The sequence below is a fragment of the Syzygium oleosum genome, unplaced genomic scaffold (assembly GCF_021117445.2).
Source record: "Syzygium oleosum isolate NSW1041296 unplaced genomic scaffold, Sole_v2.1 Sole_v2.12, whole genome shotgun sequence".
NCBI lineage: Eukaryota > Viridiplantae > Streptophyta > Magnoliopsida > Myrtales > Myrtaceae > Syzygium > Syzygium oleosum.
The window spans coordinates 2,818,345-2,840,029 of NW_026607496.1; the positions used below are offsets into that span (position 1 = coordinate 2,818,345).

The 21,685-nt window shown below is 41.9% G+C and overlaps 3 protein-coding genes and 1 pseudogene across 3 annotated transcripts; 2 read left to right on the forward strand and 2 right to left on the reverse strand.

The window, feature by feature from the left end:
• Positions 1 to 479: 479 nt before the first annotated feature.
• LOC115677095 (uncharacterized) lies at positions 480 to 4,105 on the forward strand. Its single transcript, XM_030600155.2, has 7 exons — positions 480 to 728; positions 839 to 916; positions 1,743 to 1,849; positions 2,732 to 2,809; positions 3,028 to 3,129; positions 3,403 to 3,484; positions 3,765 to 4,105. Exons 1-7 carry the CDS (start codon positions 554 to 556, stop codon positions 3,881 to 3,883), a joined length of 741 nt encoding a protein of 246 aa, XP_030456015.1. The 5' UTR covers positions 480 to 553; the 3' UTR covers positions 3,884 to 4,105.
• A 223-nt stretch (positions 4,106 to 4,328) lies between these two features.
• On the reverse strand, positions 4,329 to 6,205 carry LOC115677093 (pentatricopeptide repeat-containing protein At1g09900-like). The gene has a single exon (XM_030600152.2). It carries the CDS (start codon positions 6,164 to 6,166, stop codon positions 4,583 to 4,585), a length of 1,584 nt encoding a protein of 527 aa, XP_030456012.1. The 5' UTR covers positions 6,167 to 6,205; the 3' UTR covers positions 4,329 to 4,582.
• A 5,248-nt stretch (positions 6,206 to 11,453) lies between these two features.
• Positions 11,454 to 14,810, forward strand: LOC115677044 (disease resistance protein L6-like). The gene is made up of 4 exons (XM_030600087.2): positions 11,454 to 12,113; positions 12,513 to 13,605; positions 13,763 to 14,113; positions 14,205 to 14,810. The coding sequence occupies exons 1-4, from the start codon at positions 11,896 to 11,898 to the stop codon at positions 14,619 to 14,621; spliced, it is 2,079 nt and encodes a 692-aa protein (XP_030455947.2). The 5' UTR covers positions 11,454 to 11,895; the 3' UTR covers positions 14,622 to 14,810.
• Positions 14,811 to 16,550: 1,740 nt separating this feature from the next.
• On the reverse strand, positions 16,551 to 21,178 carry LOC130139423 (uncharacterized; annotated as a pseudogene).
• Positions 21,179 to 21,685: the final 507 nt, after the last annotated feature.

Here is a 21,685-nt window from a genome sequence, read left to right on the forward strand (position 1 = left end):
AATAATTGACATGAACACATGAAATAGGGTTAATACTATTAAAAACTTCAAACTAGTGCACCGGTAACAAATTTATACTCTTTTAGTTTTCGTTAAATTTTACAGTCAAACTACCATGTTGGATATCATGTGATGGTTGACGGATGTACGAGTACCCTTCGTTAGTCACAAGGTTTTTCGTGGTATTAATCCAATTTAGCGGAAATTAATTGTGGGTAAATTTGTCACATGTTCACCAGTTTATGGTTTGTTTTGGGTAAATTTATCATAGATGTACCAGTTTGGGACTTTTGGTAGTCAAAAAATTATTTTTAGCTAAAACTTATAACAAGTACACTAATTTAGAGTTTTTTGTGATATTAACTTTTTATAAAAAAATTAGAGATTCGAAGGTCGCGATGGAAAAAAAAAATACTAGTCCTATAATCTTGGTATTTTCCGACCAAAAAAAAAATGAGAAAAGGAAACACCTTCCTTTATCCGCGCTGTAAGAAGGAACACCAAATTCATTCCGCCAGGACGCCGAGAAGCAAAGCCGCACTCGTCCACGGCAATGGCGTCTCTCAGCCTCTCCTGCGCCGTGGCATCATCTTCTCCGTCGTCATCTTCTTCTTCTTCCGCTTCTTCGTCGATGCTCCGTGCGCCTGCCCTCTCCCTCTCCTCCTCGAAGCCGTCCGTCTTCTCGTCCCGGTCCTTCCCCGGATTCCACCGACGCGCTTCGTATCCGAGTAATGGGTCAACAGCCTCTCGGTCCCATTCATCTCTCTCTCTCCCTGCGCAGAGCTTAAAGTCAACTCCTTTCTGATGTGGGTTTCGATTGACGCCCTCTGTTTCGCAGGAATTTATGCTCTGTCCAGTAACGACATAAAAGTCGGCACCAGCCTCGTCGTTGATGGGGCTCCCTGGCGAGTTATCGGTAGCTGCTTCCTCCGTTTCCTTATGAGATAGTCTCGGTTTCTCTCGCTCTCCCTGCTAGTGTTCGTTGGGGTGGAATGTGCATATGGGTTGGGCTAAATTCTTGTGTTTGAACGTTTATGACTGCGTTTGTGCTGTATCCTGCAACGTCATTGCAATGCGTTCTTGGTTAGTGGAATGCTGATAGTCTGGCGCGTTTGCGTTTATCTGGTTTCTGATTGTATGGATAGCTGTGTTGTGAGAACCCGACAGCGGATGCAGAGTTTTGACTTACAAGGGGACGAGGAGCTAAGGAATTTGGCAAAATCTAAGCTTGGGGGGCGAGATTATACAGATTTGACATGAAAATTTTGAATAACATAGCAAATGCTAGTGAAATTAGATGGAACACCTGACAGTCGAGGCTGGTTAGCACCAGTGGGTACCTGTGATGGGTCTTTCTCCTTTTCTCTCATTGCTCCGGTTACTGTATACGAATTCTTCATGGGTTTTAGGGCCAGTTGGCTCCATAAATCGCTGGCTTTCAGTTTACTTAACTACCTATGGAGACATTTTGCACAGAGATATGGAGATCAAGTTCCCTTGTGGAAAGTTTTTATCACATCGGGCATTTATTAGTATAACTTTCACGTAATTGGTTCTCTCTTAAAAATATTCTTCTTCTTCTTCAAAGCTGGCATTGGCTGAGTGTGGGACTTTGGTTCTGTGTTGCATGTTTTGCGAAGTTTTAAGCTGTTCACAAGGCTTATGTGTTGGCTACCTAATTCATTTGGTGGCATTTTTCTCCATTTAACAGTCCTAGGTATTCTGCTGTTTGAAATATGCAGAATTCTTACATGTGAAACCTGGAAAAGGAGCAGCTTTTGTTAGAACCAAGATGCGCAATTACATAACAGGAAACACTGTTGAGAAAACCTTTAGAGCTGGAAGTTCGGTTAGTTTCTCAGTCTTCTTGGTCTCTTATTACCCTTTGTCTTATTGAGGAGGCTAGCATAGTATGAACTGGTATTTCCAGTTAACTGATTGTCGATTTGAGGAGAAAGTGTAATTGTTATATACTGAAAGTTGTCATTTCATATATGGACTCAGCGACTTCCATTGTATAAACTCTATCACAGGATGTTCTTGCGTGTGCCATACCTGCCAAAATACAAATTCATTGTTCAATCGCAGTTTACTTTTACTTTTACTTAGAGTGATGGTTCAGTCCATTAAAGGTGAGGTATCTGAGTGTGGACAGAGGAATCATGTCAATCCATACAAACCTTGGTCAAACTAAAGACTGCCTTGATTATTCATAAGAATTATAATGGACGATACCTATGCAAGTTTATATATGCGACCTCTGATTTGCAAACAGAGTAACTCTGTCACTATTATCTTGCACATTGATGCCTATGGGTCCTTGATTCCTGGGCTAATTGCATAGAGTTTTATGGTCTAGCTTAAGTAACTCATCTCAAAAACGCCTCATGGAAAAGAACGTCGAAAATAGTATGTCGACTGCAATAAGTTGGGCAAAGCTTTTTGGAACTTATAGGTTCTGTTAGAATGATTTATGTGGGCTTCTACGTTGATTAACATTATTTAAGGATTTGCTTTTTGGATGATCGTGAACATGGCCGTATTCCTCTTTTAGAAGGATTGCCACAGTTATAGGATAATTTCACAGAAATAAGTACCTGCATTTTGATTCAACGCCTTAGGCAGAACCCTTCCCAAATATTTTTTCCTCCTTGAGATCATGCCAAGCATTTAGATTTTTTGGAGATTGCTGTCTAAGCCAAGACTATCTGATGTCTGGATCTTTTTCCAGATCGACGAGGCAAATGTATCCAAGGAAACCAAGCAATTCACTTATAAAGATGGTGCCCAGTTTGTCTTCATGGACTTGGTATGTTCCTTTGTTCATCTAGTTTCCATTTAGTGCACTTTTCTCAACCTGTTGTGCTCTGCTCAAGCATCACCTGCTTCATCACTCGAGGAATGTCTTTTCTTGCAGTTGTTTATGTGAGTGTATTAGTATCTAGGCCACTTTAAAAATGATTTGAAAAAGGAGCGGCTGCTATCAATATGTTCAGTCTTCTAAGATATGTACTTCTCATATGACAGACTACCTACGAGGAAATTCGTCTTAATGAATCAGAGGTTGGTGACAAGACAAAGTGGTTAAAAGAGGGTTTGGACTGCAATGTACTGTTTTGGAATGGGAAGGTGATTTTACTTTCAGACCTTAGTATGGTAATTTAAGGTGTTTTCACCATATGAATATGATATGCATTCAGTGTTCTTGTGTCACAAAGTACATATGGATTTAATTAATTTAGGAGCAGTTTGATGTAGGGCCAATATCAAACCGCACCTTGACAAAGCCCCTATGTGCTTCTGTGAATAAAGAGGCATATTGGATAACAATTCTCAGATGACAATCAAGCTGCTATATTCAATAATTAGCCATCTCATTGTGCAGCATTGTCTCTGTTGCAGGTTATTGACTTTGAACTCCCGATCACAGTTAAGCTGAAGGTAGTGGATGTTGACCCTGGTCTTAAAGGCGATACTGCTCAAGGTAACTTCCTTCTTTCTTTCTCAAACTAAAGAAAATATTTTCTCATTATTGAGGTATAAGGCCAGTAAGTCAGTTCTAGAAATATGACGCGAGGCAGGTGGATTATTTTAAGTTTCATGCACCTCTGTTCAATTTGGCAATATCTGAGCTGTGCATGATATAGTGAGAAAATGTTCAGGACTTTGTGCTTTTCCTTTGTTGCGATAGGGCTTGGGTGGTGAAGGAGAAGTTGGTTGTTCTTTCTGACGATCTGATCTGATGATTCATATTCTTATAATAGGTGGATCGAAACCAGCGACACTTGACACAGGTGCTGTGGTGAATGTCCCACTGTTCATGAACACAGGTGACGAGATTTTGGTAGATACAAGAACTGGGCAATACATGAGTCGTGCATGAGGTTTTTAGCATGTATGATTCGTACTTACTCCAAACGTCTAGCTAGACCTGTGAAATCACTCATGAGGCTTAGATAGCAGAGAGATAGTTGCCCAAATTTCATCGTTGAGCAATTCTTTTGTGTAGTCGATTGTAGTATTTATTGCTCATCACATATGTAAGAAAAGAGCAAGTTTTGTGCCCAAAGCTACGGCATTTGCAATTGCTTTATTTGTTTTAAAACTTTTCAAGCGCAGGAGACGTTCACAATCCAGGTTTAATTGAATGTTTACAAGCCAATAACTGTACAAAAGTCCTTGTTTACAAGTCACATCTTCAAGGACAGGTATACATTCAGTTTGATTGTGCAACAGTCTTAGGAACATACAGGGTTGATCAACGGATATCGAGCCTCTCTTGTTATGACGGTTGGGCTCTCGCTACCAGGGAATTAATGCCAAGAGAATGGAAGATAATTTGCTTGCTTTGACACTTGAGACTAAATGAAAAGTGTCGTGGGCCAAAGAAAGAAGCTGGCCAACCAAAAGGTTCAACCATCACACACAATTGGTGTTAACGGACGTAACATTAAGAAGCATTGCTCCGTTGATGACTTCAATTCCAGAGCTATTGTCACACCGAGGCCACTTGGAACTATGAGGCCATCTCCCTTATGTAGGTGGTTACTGTCAATGTCATGACACAAGAAGGTGGTTACAGTCATGAGCTAGCCAAGACTCTTCCATTGGCACCTTCGGGCTTCTTCTCGGGAACGACACCTTGCTTCAATGCCATACCATACACATTACGAGCGCATAACCACCTTCGTTGTTGATTAAACTCGTTTATAATGACGTTGTACACTTCTTTACTGGGATGCCCCAATCTCTCATCCATCAGGACCAACAAAGCCTTGTCCAGCTTTCCCTCCCTGCAAAGTGCTCTCACCACTCTAGCTAAACTAATCATTTTTGGTGAATGCCCTAGTGTCATCATGTGCTCCATATTGAACAAAGCTTCTTCATTTCTATTCCCCACGGAAAGCGTTTGTATGATAAATCCATAAGAGCTCTCATCGATAACACAACCCCTGCTTCTCATTTTCTCGAACATCTGGTAGGCGTCATCCAATAGGTCTCTCTCCTTCCAAGAAATCCTGCACAAAGCCCTCAGTAATGTGTTCAACATCCTCTCTTCAACTTCAAAACCATGTCCTACCATCTCTTTGTAAGCCCTCGATGCAGCCCTTATTTTCCCCCACTTCAACAAGCCGTGAATCAAGGTGCTATAACTGATGCGGTCTGGCACGCAATCTCTCTCCTTCATCAGCTTCAACACACCAAAGCCTTTTATTGGCGTCCCTTCTTTGCAATACCCATTGAACAAAGTATTGTAAGTGACAACATTCGGAGACAACCCTGCCTCTAGAGCTTCATCAAGCAATTCCATGGCCTCTGGTGACCTGCCCACTTTGCAAAACCCATCCATAACAGCTGTGTACGTGTATATGTCCGGCTTGATCGAAATCGAATCCTTCTTGATGCTCTCCAACATCTCATATGCTTCCTCCACCCTCCCAACGTAACACAACCCTTTGATCAAGCAATTGTACGTCTGGATTGTGGGCTCGCAACCAGCTTTGTTCATCAGGCCGATCACCTCCAAAGCCATCTGCATTTTGCCCTTTCTGCAAAACGAATTCACGAGGGTCGTGAAAGTCGCGACGCTTGGGCAGAGCTCATTCTCCACCATGAAGTCCAAGATTCGTGTAGCATCATCTAAATCGTTCTTCAAACAGTGGCAGACGATCGCGGTCGAAAACGTCCACGTGTCCGGGACCAACCCACGAGACGGCATTTCGTCGAACACTTGCAAGGCGGTGTCGGGCTCGTGCGCCATGGCCAAAGCCGCGAGCAGATCGTTGACCCCGGACAAGCTCCCCATCTGCCCATCTCGCCGCAGGAGACGGACGAACTCGACCCTGTCCCCAGCAGGCAACGCCCTGATTCTTTCGGCTAAGTACTGAACCCGAACCGTGCAGTTTCTCTGCCCGTGTTCCTGATTCTCTGGCTCCCGCACTTCACTCGGCTCTGTTACCATTGCGCTAGTTCCATCGACAGAGCCGTGCCAATCTCTGCTCTGCCCGAAACTTTTGACGAGCTTGCTTCCTCGGACTTTCCTGAGGTGTTGTCGGGAGATGACGATGCTTGGAAACGAGCAAGGCTTGCACTGCCAAGGAAGATGAAGAAGTGGGGATGGGGGAGGACATGGAGTGGATGATAGCGAGGAAGGATGAGGAGGCATTATGCCCGTGATGGATTCACGGTGCCGCCGGCCATCAAAGCCAGCATTTAGCGGGGGTCTCTTGGCATGATGGTATGGTAAGGTTGAAGCCGGTGGTTGTACTTCAATTTGGCATAAGATGATAGATGCTTAAGGTAATGCGTGGTATGATTGGTAATGCCATGCTGATTTGGGGGGATCGTCCTAGGGAAAACAGGTCGGTCCAACGTGCCGATCGAAACATCATTTTGAATATCCCTATATGTAAATCTCCCTTCCACACTTCTCGTACGTTACCTTGAACATTCGAATCGACACTGCGATAATAATAATCTTGCTCTCTCCATCAAACCAATCATGCTTTTCCACTAGGGCATCCATGCGATTCTTTTCGTCCATATCGTCGAGGAGGAGAAAGTACTCTTTTACTAGACAACCTATCTTTGATTATCTCAACCCCTTCATCGACGTTTCTTACATTCGGGTATATCCCTCCAACGATGCTAGAGATGAGCCGGTTTTGCACGAACTCAATGCCCTCGAGTTTCTAAGTTTCTCGGTTGTTGGAAACAGTTTTAGGAAATCGCGTGAAAGCTGATTGTAGATTGTTTTGGTGAGAGTCGTGTTTCCAACGGCACCCATCTCGCGGTTTTCCAAGGATCCGTGTTTCATGTGTACAAGAGACCATCATTTCCATGATTCTATAACACATGATTGTCGATAGGGACCACACGGTCTGATAACCCTGAAATCCTCCTTGTCAAATTCTCTAGTGAACTCACTTTCGGGCCTCATACTCCTTGACAAATTGTCTAGCACATTTTTTTTGTGTTAAAAGATTATTAGAATATCTCTATTGATTCTTTATATCTTTTAGGATTGCACATAAATCTCACTTTGATTGCACATATTAATTGAGGAATAATTACCAAAAAAGTCGTAAACCTATTGTACGAATGCCAATTCAGTCCTAAATTTTTCAATTTGGTCCATTTAGTCATAAACCTTTTGACAATTTGCCAATGTAGTCCTTTTGACCAATTTCGATCGGAAATTGCTCACGTAGACGCTGTCTGCCTTACGTGGACAATTTTTACAATTTTTAAAATTTTTACAATTTTTACAATTTGCCAATGTAATCCGGTGAGGGTGTGGAAATTGACATCAGACATGGTCCTAGTCTCATTCCCATTCTTCCTTTACTTGGTCCTCGTTTCAACACACGGCCGCTGAATCAGTCACGGCTCCCTTGTGCAGAAAAGACCAGAGGATGACTCGAAGCGGATGAAGCTTCTGTCAGCTGCTGTTAGTCATGGCCACGGGCCGGTTTCGGCCGGGAACCGGCCCGGTCAAACCTGGGCCCTACCCATTGACCAAGCCCGTAGTTCGGAACCGAAGCCGGCCCGTGGTCTACGGGCCCGGTTCCGGTTCCAGCAATTTTGGAACCGACCCGGGCCTGGTTCCAAAAAAAAAATTAAAAAATTTAAATAAATTAATTAAAAAAAAAAACCTGCAGCAGGGCCTGCACGTCTGCAGACCCTGCTGCGGCCCGTTGCCAGGGGCAGCCTTTGCAGGCTGCCTTGGAAACGGGCAAAAATAAGATAAAAATAAAAAAATAAATAAAAAAAAATAAAAAGATAAACCGGAACTGGAAGTCCCTCCCTCCCTCCCTCTCTCTCTCTCTCTCCAAACCACAACGAAACATTGAAACTCAGGAGCGCGCGAGCGCGAGAGAATCGAAATCGGACCATCATCGGAGAATCCACGGCAGCTCCGCCGGCGATGTGACGATCCGGCGAGCAGGAAAGAGAGCGTGCGAAGGAGGAGCGGCAGAAGAAGAAGAAGAAGAAGAAGATCCGACACGCCGTCCCGCCGCCGGATTCGATGCACCCGTACAATCGCCTCCCGAGTAGCGGACACTACAGGTCCGGAACCGGCAGGAACCGGAACTGGAACCGGCCCGAAACTGGAACCGGCCCGGAAATGGAACCGGAACCGGAACCGGCCGGTTCATACATGGCCATGAACAGGAACCGCCGGTTCCGAATCGGAACCGGCGGTTCCTGAACCGTGGCCATATCTAGCTGCTGTTGTCAAGTCAAAGCATTTACCATGATCAGGAACAAACCAGGGAGTGAGGAAACGTTGCAACTATCCAAGCATGAACTTCTCTCGTGACATGTGACATCGAAATTCCAGAGTCTGAACATTTTTGGTGTTCAGTACGTTTAACAAGTCTCATATGACTAGGTACGCTTTTGCTGTAACCTAGAGGCACAAAAGCCTAGCTACATGGAGGCCCTACGATCCGAGCCTTAGGCCCGTGCAGATTGTCCCGACTCAAAGTAATCTGTGCACAAATTGTAGGTTTTGACTAGAGGTGAGCAAGATGGACCGTTCAAATCGGGATCGGATCGGATCAGACCGACCGGTTTGGTCCGGTTCTCGGGAATATCGGTCCGGTTGCCGGTTCCTAAAAGTGGACCGGTTCCCGGTTCTAGGGTAGGAACCGGACCGATAAATATATATATATTTTTATTTTTTCACATATATATTTATTTACTTTTTAAATTTTTTGAAAAAAATAGAAAGCCTAATCTAATTTCCCCAATTTCCTCTTGCCTTTATCAATAAGTGATTGGTCCTATTGAAACCGGACCGATCATCGGTCTAGTCCGGTCCACGGTCCCAATACTAGCCGATCCGGTCCCCGATCCTAGAAACTGGGAACCAATCCTTCCAGTCTGATTCCCGGTTCTTGGGTTGGACTGGATTAGATTGAGAACCGCTCACCCCTAGTTTTGACCAGGTGACCTGTGTTTTCTAGGTTGGAAATGTCTTGACATCCCAATCGAACCATGCCACATTCCGGGCCATTAATATGATGTATTAGTTTTCTTCTAGAGAATGCGTAGGAAAGTAAAAGGTTCTATTAAATGTGAAGCAAGAATATTGCGAAATGAGATATTGACGGGTATTATATAAATTTTCCTACCGTAATTCAAAGTCAAATTTAGCTATCTAGTTTCCGTTACATAAATACATTGAAAAATCAAAATGACATCTTGGGCACGTTTGTTTCAATGAAAGAGCTTTTCGTAAATTAATTTTTCGGACTTTCACGTGTTTGGTTCGCTGAAAATGGTTAGTCAATAGAAAAACACATTTGTAGTTAAACATAACACCCGCACTTAAAATTAGAAAAATGAATTCCCGTTTCTCATTTCCCAAGCATAAACAAATTTTTCAACTCGGTCACACTTTTTGAACGTACTACCAAATAAATGAAAACTAACTTTTTTTCTTGAAAATAATTTTCACGGGAAGTAATTTCCTTTATCATGAAATTTGTAGTGAAACAAACACACCCCTATTTCGTGAACCTACCTTGAATATAAACGCTGGCATCGCATGAAAATTATTTTTTTGGCCCGAAAATAGCTTAGATAATCGTCTTATTCAAGGAATCTACTCAACTGAATTAGGTTTTAAAAATCACCTGATCTATCTATCAATTGCACTGTTTAACTTTTGCAAAAAAGTAGATTTGATTATTGGGTCAAAACCACAAAGTCGAACCTAATAAATTTTTGCTGCAACCATTTTGGTTACCTTTGGGCAGGAAAAAGTACAAAAAAATTCCTAAGCCTATTATATGGGTACAAATTCAGTCATAAACTTTTCAATTGAACTAATTTAGTCATAAACCTTTTCGCATTGGTACCAATTTAGACCATTCGATTAATTTAGGCCGGAAATCGATAAGGTGGATGCCGGCGGTCCTATGTGACACCACCGGCGCTGATGTGAATAATTTTTTCAGATTTTTTTAAATATATTTTTCTTTTTTTTTCTTTTTTTCTCTTTTCTTTTCTTTCTTTTTTCTTTTGTTAGAAACTGGAGGCCAGTGAGGGCCCCCGCGCCCTTGCCTGCCACGAACGAGGGCTGCGACACCCCCGCCTAGACCAGATGAGGGTCGCCAGCCACTGGTTTCTAAAAAAAGAGAAAATAAAAAAAATAAAAGAGAAAAAAGAATAAATATTTAAAAAATCTGAAAAAAAAATTATTAAAAATTATCAAAGTCAGCATTGGCAGTGCCACATAGGACCGCTGGCGTCAACGTCAACGATTTCCGGCCTAAATTGGCTGTGGACTAAATTGGTACCAATGCAAAAAGGTTTAGGACTAAATTGGTTCAATTGAAAAGTTTATAACTAAATTGGTATCAATGCAATAGATTTATGACTTTTTTGGTATTTTTTTCCTTTGGGCATGGCCAGACTTTCTCACTAAGTGCCATTGGTCAAACCTATTGAAAAAAGCCTTCGGGTCCTTGTGGATTGGGCTAGGCTTGTGGTCCAAAGGGAGAATCTTTTTGGCGAAAAGGATGCGAAGACTCGTTGAAAAGTTGATGGCCGAAAAAACAAAAGACTCATTCAAATGTGGACATCATTTAGGAAATTGCCGATAAAATCTGATCTTACGTATGGGGCGAGTTTTTTTTTTGCTTAAAAAAAGAACTCGGTAAAGTTTACATTGTAAAGTACATTCAGTCTCACCAGCTTAGTAAAGTTTTCGATACATTCGACTCGGTAAAGTCACGCTGCATTTGAATGACTAGGATTGGCAAACCAGAGCTTAGTAAAGTTTTGAGAAAATGACACAAACAGTCTCTGAACTTTGACCAAATATGCAATCTGATCCCTAAACTTTTAATTTATTCAATATAATCCCTAAACTTTATTCTAATATTCAATGTGATCTCTGAATTTTTAATTTGTTCAATATGGTCCTTGGACTTTTGGTACATGTTCAATTTAGTCCCTGAATTATATGAAAAATGTTCAATGTAGTCCCTGAACTTGAATTAGTTCAAGGACTACATTGAACATTTTTCATATATTTCAAAGACTAAATTGAACATGTACCAAAAGTCCATGGACCACATTAAATAAATTAAAAGGTCAGGGACTATATTGAACATTAGACTAAAGTTCATGGACTACATTGAATAAATTAAAAGTTCAAGGATCAGATTACACATTGAGCCAAAAGTCAGGGACTGTTTGTGTCATTATCCCTAAAGTTTTCAATACTACTTTTTCGTGTGAGCTCGGCATTTGAATGACCTGGATTGGCAAACTAGAGCAGCCTCCGCGTGCCCCATGTGTATATATCTAGTTGTCTCGGCCAACTTCTGAAAGCGGAATGACCCAATAGAGAGATTATAAACTCCTTTTTCTTGGGTACGTGAGATTATCAGTTTCTAATTACTGTTTTTCGCGGCGAATAATGCGTGAGTACTTGTGGTTCGCCTGCGGGGTGACGGTTTCCGCCATCCTTTTCACCGCTCTTCTGTTCAAGGATTTCTTGAAGAGAAGTGCAGGTCACTTGGCTACCAAAGCTGGATCCATAAAGATGCAGCTGTCCACAATGGAACAGCAGCAGGCAGGCCCGCTCTTGATATTGATACAGCACCAGTTAAGAGGACGGCAACTTCTTTGTCAGGATATGATTATGAGGTGTTCTTGAGCTTTAGAGGGCCGGATACCCGAGCGGGCATCACCGACTTCCTCTACACGAGCCTAGTCGGTGCAGGGATCCGTACGTACAAAGACGACAAAGATCTCCCACACGGGAAAGAGATCGGCCCGGAGCTCCTCCAAGCGATTCACCAATCGAAGATTTCCATACCCATCTTCTCGAAAGGCTATGCCTCTAGTAGATGGTGTCTCCAGGAGTTGGTCCACATGGTGAAGTGCAAGAAGACTCGGGGGCAGATCATCATACCTATTTTCTATGATGTGGCGCCTTCGGAGGTCCGACTGAAAACCGGGGTCTACGTGGAGGCCTTGTCTTTGCACGAAAGCAAGAAGCTGTACGGCGACGAGACCATTCGAGAGTGGAAGGCGGCTCTCAAAGAAGCCGGAAACATAAAGGGATACAACCTGCGTAGCTTGCCCAACAGGTGACTCCTTCCCCATCTTAGAAAATCTTGTCCAGTTTGCATATTTGCATTCATCATCTCTAGTTGAGTTCTTTGCTGGATTTGTGTTGCTCTGTATTTGTTTCTGTTGAAGTTAGACCTGATGCAAAAATTGGCAGTGTGCATAGAGTTTAAATAAATGGGAGATAGATCTCAACAAGTTCAACTCATATTTATTTTGTGCATTTCAATCAAAATTATCCGACTTCTGGCAGGTCAATTCACCGACACGGGACAGGTAAAGTCAATTATAATTGAATTGAGGACTTAGAAAGATATTGTTGCAAACGGATGGTTAAGGTTTTCTGATTTTGTCTGTCACAGCATTCGGTTCAATACATTTTTCTAATTCCTCGTGCTTTTGACAATGAGGAATATCAGGCAGGAAGGTGAGTTTGTGAAGCAGGTAGTCAAGGACCTTCTCGGCGCATTGAAGAAGGCTTTTTTGGTAGTATCTGACTGCCTGGTTGGAGTCGACGATCATGTGGGTGAAATTATGCGAATGATAGGCACTCAGATACAAGAAACACGGATCGTCGGAATCCACGGAATGGGTGGTGTTGGAAAGACAACTCTCGCCAAAATCATCTACAATCAACTCTCAGCCGATTTCGAGGATTGCTGTTTCCTCTCCAACATTCGAGAAACTTCGGAGCTTCACGGTATTGAGCGGGTGCAGAGTCAGCTCATCTCTGATGTTCTGAAACAGAAGGGGACCGACATAAAAAATAGCCCTGAAGGGAGTAAGATAATCAAAGAAAGGCTGTCAAGTAAGAGGGTTCTTCTTCTTCTCGACGATGTCGACCAAAAGATTCAACTGAATGCGCTTATGGGCAAGCGCGACTGGTTTGGTGAAGGAAGCAAGCTTATAATTACGACTAGAAACAAAGACATTCTCAACGGTTTCGAAGTGAATTATCGTTATGATCTTACTTGTATGAATGATGACCAATCTATTCAACTTTTTAGTAGACATGCCTTCAGAAGAGATTGTCCGTTGGACGAGCATGCCACCCTCTCCCAAAAGGCAGTGGACATTGCTGGAGGCCTGCCTCTTGCGCTTGAGATTATAGGTTCACTTTTATCATGCACCCGTAAAGATATGTGGGATGCTAAGCTGAAGGCGTTTGAAAGGACTCCACGTGAAGTTCAGAGCAAGCTGAAAGTAAGTTATGACGCATTGGATGATCGGCAGAAGTATATCTTCCTCGACATAGGTTGTCTATTTATTGGATGGGACATCGATACTGTGATTCATGCGTGGGATGAGTCGGAGTATTCCCCGGAAGAAACGATAGAAATTTTACACCACATGTCTCTGATAAAGATTCAAAAAGATAAAAAGCTGTGGATGCATGATCATCTAAGAGACCTCGCCAGAGAAATCACTCGGCAGGAATGTAAAAGGCGATATGCGAACCAGCGCAGGGTGTGGGATCACAAGAAAGCATTTGAATTGCTAAAGACACGCAAGGTAAGTGCCAGTACAACGTATTTCCGATTCGAGAAGACAATTTATATGCCTCGGCTACCGCACTAACGTATAACCTCTATATGATATGATAGCAGTAAACCGTTGAAATTCATAAACCAGAATTCATGTGCTTCCATCTCGTTTTCATTTTGGGCAGGAAAAAGGAAAAGTTGAAGCTATTTGTCTAAAGTTTGACCATCGGCAGGATTACCGTTTTACATGCGGAGACTTCTCTAGACTACCAAATCTGAGGTTCCTCCATGTTGATAGTCTAAACTTGCCCGAACACGTCCTGGAAAACTTTCGTGCGCAATGTAGGCTTTCGTGGCACAATTTGCCATCCAAGGCTGTTCAGAGGTCAGGTCTCCTGCCAAAGCTGCAATGGCTCTCTTGGCATAATTATCCTCCAAAATTTGATATAACCAAATTTTCCTTGGTAAATCTAGCCATTCTTGATCTGTCGTGGAGTAAACTGACGGACAGTTGGGATGGTTGGAGTCACATAGAGGTATGTTATATGCTTGGGACCATCTGTTAATCATTATCGTGCATTTATGTGTGCTCACGAAACTTATCTTGGCATGACCCTTTTATTACAGATGGCGAAGAATTTAAAAGTGCTGAATCTGACTGGTTGCACACGCTTGAAGAAAACTCCTGACTTATCTGCAAATGTGAATTTAGAGAGATTGATCCTAGAGAAATGCAAAATCTTGGAAGAAATTGATAGGTCTATCAGTCAGTTGCGGCACCTAGTATTATTAAACCTCAATTTCTGCAAGAAACTCCGCTACATCCCAAAGGAGCTTGGCGATATGGAGTCTTTGAAACTCTTGATTGCTGGGACGTCGATAGAGGATATGCTCGAAAGTCAAGTTGATACGGGAGCATCAAGTCCTATGGAACAAATTTCCCCCCCATATGATGTTTCGTCGAGCAGAAAAGCCCAAATCTTTTTCCGGCAAGCAAAGGCCCATTTCCACAACAAGTTGATTCGATGTGGGTTGAAGAGGTGATTTTATAGGGAAGTTGCCGGTTCAATAGGCTAGTCGTCGATGACTACCAAAATGTCGATTTACAAGTTTGTTGTCGACTTCGAGTCTACTAATCGACTATCTAGCGACTGGAGGCTGCTCTTGTCGATTTCTATTGTTGTTTGTCGATCTTCCAAGGTGGCTGTTCGGCTATGCAGACCGATGGATGAATTTGGATGGCTGTTCGGCTATGCAGACCGATGGATGAATTTGGAAAGTCAAGAATAAATTACTATGCATCAAGTCAAGTTACAATGCATTTAATCCTAGTTTTATAAGATTATGATGTCGGTTTCAAGAGCCTTAATTATGTGCATACTCCAAGAGTCAATGGCTTGTTTTGATCTTATTTGTTTTATATATTTTTTATGTTTCAATGGCTTTAAATTGCTAATTAACTTACCTAATGAGGTCAAGTCAAATTACATGACTTCTAAGTACATCATTTTGTCAATTTACAATGTGGTGAACCAGTGATTTATCTAATATATCCTTATAAATTGTTGCTTTGCATTACTGAATTTGAAGCTGGTCGATGCCGCTGCTTTACGACCCAAGATTTCCTAGCTTTCGAGGCATAGGAATTCGTTCCCTGCTAGCCTCTAAACGTTAACTTCTTTATACCGTATACGATAAAGTACCTGTTATAATGTGTTTGAAAATATATCAGCCTTATAGCATCACCTCTACAGCAATAAGCAACCCAAAATTGCAGTGTGGCAAAATTCTATCTAGTATTGAAAAATTTAACTGCAAATTATTTTCTTTGCGCCTTTTTTTTTTCTTTTATAGTAGATAATCTGCAAGCATTAACCGAGAGAGTGAAGAGCCGCATCTCCGGCAACATCATCTGAAATGGAGAACTTTCCTACTTGAGATCTGGGAGAGTCAATGTTTTCTCGATCATCATAGTCATTGGAGAGGCTTCCGAGTTCGATCGGGAACTTGGAATTGTTAATTTAGTTGGATATATCAAACAAGGGCATCAAAACTCAGTAGTGAGGATGAATCGGAGTCCCCTGAGAGAGATGTTATCTTTAAAGGTGGAAGTACTGATATGAATATGTGCGGAAGATGATCGTTCTACGAAGATCTATGAGTTACGAATTGCTGACCTCGACCCCCAATCGAACCTGTGATTAGTAATCTCGGTATGAACGCGACCTGTTGACGAACCTGTGTCAACCAATCCACGCTATAACGCCACGAACAAGAGAATTCGCGATCTTGCTCGATAAGTTGAATTCGATCGCCACAAGGGAACCTTGATAAGATCTAGTCCTCAAGAGAACTCAAGAAGAAAACTTCTCTATATAAAATTCTATCTCTGCCTCTTAGAAATCTATAAGCAACCTTATATAGGGTGCTAACCCTAATCCTAATCCTACTAGGATTAAAATTACAAAAATAACCTTAATTGCTAAAATTCGTCCAAAAATGGAAAAAAGGCCTAAAAGTTCATCTAAACGACTCCAAATCGCTAAAAAACATCATCAATCACTACTAAAGTAGTGAGTATTGATCAGCGGCCCGTTTCCAAGCGTCCATCCAAATTTGAGCCAATTCGGTGTTCGTCAATTCTAAGCTCATTCGGAATTCGTTGGACCAAGAGTAATCATGTTGCGCCAAGGAGCTTCAGAATCTTCAAGTCTCGAATCCAGATTGTCTCCATTCCAAATATCTTGAACCATGATACCGACAGCTTGTTTGAATTCCTTCGCTCTCGCTCGAGTAATCGGGCCTAGCGAATAGAATAACGGGTCCCTAGCACCTCCTCCTCGATAGGGTTCGATGTCCACATCATTCCCTCCCCCGTGCAAAGGATTTGCCCTCAAATCAGCATCTGCATCAAAAAGAGTCAAATCAGAAACATTGAAAAGTAGCACTAATACCATACTCACCTGGAAGGTCAAGCTTGTAAGCATTATCGTTGACTCTTTCCAACACCATAAATGGTCCATCCCCTCGCGGTAGCAATTTAGAGCGTCGCTATTTGGGAAAACGCTCTGTGCGCATATGAACCCAAACCCAATCACCGGGTTCAAACACTACTTTCTTGCGCCCTTTGTTGGCTTGCTTTGCATACTACTCTGTCTTAAGCTCAATATTCAGCCGCGTCTTCTCATGCAAAGTCTTCATAAATTCAGCTTTCTTAGCACCATCTAAATCCACACGCTCAGCAACAGGTAAAGGGGTTAAATCTAACGGAGTTAAGGGATTAAAACCATAGACAACCTCAAACGGTGTGAATTTAGTAGCAGAATGCACGCTCCTATTATAAGCAAACTCAACATGCGGTAAACAATCTTCCCAAGACTTAATATTCTTTTTGATGATAGCACGCAATAATGTCCCTAAAGTCCTATTAACTACTTCAGTTTGACCATCAGTTTGTGGATGATAAGTAGTAGAGAATAAAAGTTGTGTACCTAACTTCTTCAACAATGTCTTCGAAAAGTAGCTTAGAAATTTAGTATCTCGATCAGAAACAATGGACCTAGGCATGCCATGCAAACGCACAACCTCACGAAAGAACAATTCGGCAACATTCGATGCATCATCAGATTTATGACAAGGTATAAAATGAGCCATCTTTGAAAATCGATCAACAACCACAAAAATAGAATCCTTGCCATGCTTAGACCTAGGCAATCCTAATATAAAATCCATAGAGATATCAACCCAAGGATGCGTCGGGATAGGCAAAGGTGTATACAAACCATGTGGTTTAATCGTAGACTTAGCCTGCTTGCATGCGATACATCTCTCACAAACTCGTGTGACATCTCGTTTCATGTGTGGCCAAAAAAAATGTTCATGCAGCACTTCATAAGTTTTATTGACTCCAAAATGCCCCATTAAACCACCACTATGTGCCTCTCGCACTAACAACTCGCGCAAAGAGCATCTAGGCAAACACAACTTATTTTCACGAAAGAGATATCCACCATGCCTATAAAACTTTTCAAACGCAGCATGCTCACAAGCTTCAAATACTCTTCCAAAATCATCATCGTCAGCATATAAATCTTTGATATGCTCAAAACCTAGACACTTTGCTCCTAGAGTAGTTAGAATTGCGTACCTTCGAGAAAGTGCATCGGCTACCACATTTTCCTTACCTTTTTTGTACTTGATTAGATATGGAAAAGTCTCAATGAACTCCATCCATTTGGCATGTCTTTTGTTCAACTTTTGCTGCCCCCTCAAGTATTTTAAGGTCTCGTGGTCGGTGTAGATCACAAACTCTTTTGGCCACAAGTAATGTTGCCAGGTCTCCAAAGCTCGCACCAAAGCATACATTTCCTTATCGTAAGTCGGATAATTCAATGTCGCTCCGCTTAACTTCTCACTGAAATACGCTATGGACGTCCTCCTTGCATCAACACAGCTCCAATTCCTGTACCAGAAGCATCGCATTCTATCTCAAAAGTAGTACTGAAATTCGGTAAAGATAACAAATGAGCATTAGTCAACTTATCCTTTAACAGATTGAATGCTCTCTCTTGTTCTTCTCCCCATGTGAAACCCACGTGCTTCTTGATAACCTCGGTTAAAGGTGCGGCGATGGTGCTGAAATCTTTTACAAATCTACGATAGAAACTGGCTAAACCATGAAAGCTGCGCACCTCTCCTACTGTCTTAGGTGTCGGCCCTTCACGGATTGCTTTCACCTTTTCTTCATCAACCTGTATTCCATCAGCACCAACAACAAAACCTAGAAATACTAATTTGTCAGTTACAAAACAGCACTTCTTTATGTTAGCATATAATTGCTCAGCCCTTAAAACCTGCAAAACAGCTCACACATGCTCAATATGGTCATCAAGGCTTTGACTATATATCAAGATATCATCAAAATAGACAACTACAAATCGACCAATAAAAGCACGCAGAACATGATTCATAAGTCGCATGAAAGTACTAGGTGCATTAGTTAAACCGAATGGCATGACTAACCACTCATATAACCCGTACTTGGTCTTAAATGCAGTTTTCCATTCATCCCCCTCTTTCATCCTAATTTGATGATAACCACTTTTCAGATCAATTTTAGTAAATATGCAAGCTCCATGCAATTCATCCAACATGTCATCTAGCCTAGGAATAGGATGTCGATACTTTACCGTTATGTTATTAATTGCTCGGCAATCAACACACATTCACCAAGACCCATCCTTCTTTGGCACCAACAAAACAGGAACAGCACACGGGCTAAGAGACTCTCTCACATATCCTTGCTTTAGTAATTCGCTAACTTGCTGCTGAAGTTCCTTTGTCTCTTCAGGATTGCTTCGATATGCGGGTCGGTTAGGCAATGGTGCACCAGGAATCAAATCGATTTGATGCTCTATGCCTCGAATCGGTGGTAAACCTCCAGAAAGTTCATCAGGAAAGACATCTTCAAATTCCTGCAACAAAGACACGACAGAACTTGGCAAATTCGGGTCAAGTTCGTTAGTAGTAAACAGTGTCTCCTTATACAAAAGTACAAGTATCGGTCGGTCCAGAATCAAAGCTCTCCTCACTTCACTCGATTTTGCATAGAAATTCTTTTCTCTCTTTTCTTTTCTCTCTCTTTTTCTCTCGGTTTTTACCACTCTACTCTTATCTTCCTCTCCTTTTACTTGCGTATCAGAGTTTCCACGCAGGCCCTCAGTTTTATCACTTTTTCTCTCTCTCTCAGCCTCACGTTGTAGTTTCAATTGATCTTCATACACCTCAGTAGGTGTCATTGGCACCAATGTGTATGTCTTCTGATTCATCACCAATGAATATCGGTTAGTGTACCCATCATGATGTACCTTTCGATCATACTGCCATGGCCTACCAAGTAAAAGATGCCCTGCTTGCATAGGTATAACATCACACATCACCTCATCCTTATATCGCCCTATCTCAAATGGAACTCGGACTTGCTTCGATACTTTTACTTCACCACTATCATTCAACCACTGCAATCTATATGGTCTTGGATGCTTCGTAGTCTTCATTCCCAACTTCTCCACCATGGTACAACTTGCTACATTTGTACAACTACCTCCATCAACAATCAAGCTACAAATCTTACCATTCACCAAGCATCTTGTATGGAACAAGTTATCGCGTTGCTGGTGATGCTCCTCCTCTTTGACTTGAACACTAAGAGAACGCCTAACCACCATCAATTCACCCTTTGCTGGCATCTCAACATCACTACAATCCTCCAATGGTGGCATGTCATCATCCTCTTCCTCCCTCTCACTTTCTGATTCAACATCATTATGTCCAGTCATGATCATCACCCTCCTATTAGGGCACTGATTTGCCATATGACCCCTGCCCAAACACTTGAAATATTTAATATCACGAGTCTTAGTGTTAGGGTTTTCAGTTTTACCTGAAGCCGGATTCGAACCAGCTTTGCCATCCTTCTCCTTCTCCTTCAAAGTTTCAGTCTTGATATTGTTTCCCTTCCAATTCGGCTTCTCGTCTCTCTTCCAATTAGACTTCCAAATCGAGCTTGAACCTCCACCACTCTTGTAATTTCGATCCAACTTCAATTGCCGCTCAACTTTGATGGCTTTGTCCACTAATTCCTCCAATTCAACGTAGTGTTGTAGCTCTACCACCCTTGCTATATCTCGGCTCAAACCACACAAAAATCGTGACATTGTGGCCTCACGTTCTTCCACCACATTAGCACGGATCATAGCAATCTCCATCTCTTTATGGTATTCTTCCACACTCCTATTACCTTGTGTGAGATTTTGCAGCTTATGGAACAAGTCTCTATGGTAATGACTAGGTATAAAGCGTCTCCTCATCACTGCTTTCATCTCATCCCACGTTTCTATTAGTCTTTCACCATTGCGTCTCCTGCTAGTCACAAGTTGATCCCACCAAATTATAGCATAATTAGTGAATTCAACAGCTGCAATTTTTACCTTTTTGAGCTCCGAATATCGCTGGCAATCAAATACCATCTCCATCCGTTTCTCCCATTCTAGATACGCATCAGGATCATTCTTTCCTTGAAAAGATGGAATCTTCATCTTGATGTTGCCAAGCTCATCATCTTCTCGACGTCTAAATCCTCAGCGTCCGTTTCTCCTCTCAAACCTGGCATCTCGATCATCTTCTGTATCGGACACATATGCATCATCAAATTGCCGCTGCCATCTAGGTTGTGCCCTAGGCTCCTCTCGCTGATTTTGTGGCCTCCCTCGTGGTGGCTCTCGGTCATCTTCAAGTCTCGTCTCACATCTTGCAACTCGGTTGCTAAGTGCTTCAATTTGTAAACTCAATTGCTGGATGCCTGCTAGAATCGCATCATCCCTTGGATGAGTGCGATCCTCCCTTTGATTCACACTTCCCTGGCCTGAGCCTGACATTATTTTTTTAAACCTGCAAGAAAATGTTAGAGATAAAAAGAAATCTCACTAGTCACTCCCTCACGTTTTCTGCTCAAAGTGTTTGTCACTCCTCTCGTGTTTAACTCAATTTCGGCTTTTTCTTCCCTCAATTAAACTCACACACTCTTGCCTTTTACCTCTCGTTTCCTTCTAGCAAGCTCTTTTTTTCAGACTTGAATTCAGTCTCACAAGCTCCTCACAACAATCGATAAACCACCAAGCAAGATCAAATTCAGTAATATACCGCTCAACTCAGCGATTCAGGAAATTTTCGCTAGATTCGGATTTAGATTCAATTTCTGCTACTGAAATTTTTTTTTTTATTTGGTCCAACTATCAATGATAAAAACAAACGAGTCGTCCTCTTGAATTTTTTTTTTGGCCGAAACTTTTTTTTTTGGCTTTTTTTTTTGCCGATTTTTTTTTTGGCTTTTTTTTGCCGATTTTTTTTTGGCTTTTTTTTTTGCCGATTTTTTTTTTTGGTTTTTTTTTTTACGAACTCAAGTACAATATAAAAAAAAACAACTAGGACCGAAAACCCTAAATCAAAATTGAAATCACAGCAAAAACAAATTCAGAACCCTAATTCGATTAATAACGAAACCCTAATTCTATAAACCCTAGTTTCTATAAACCCTAGATTGATGAATG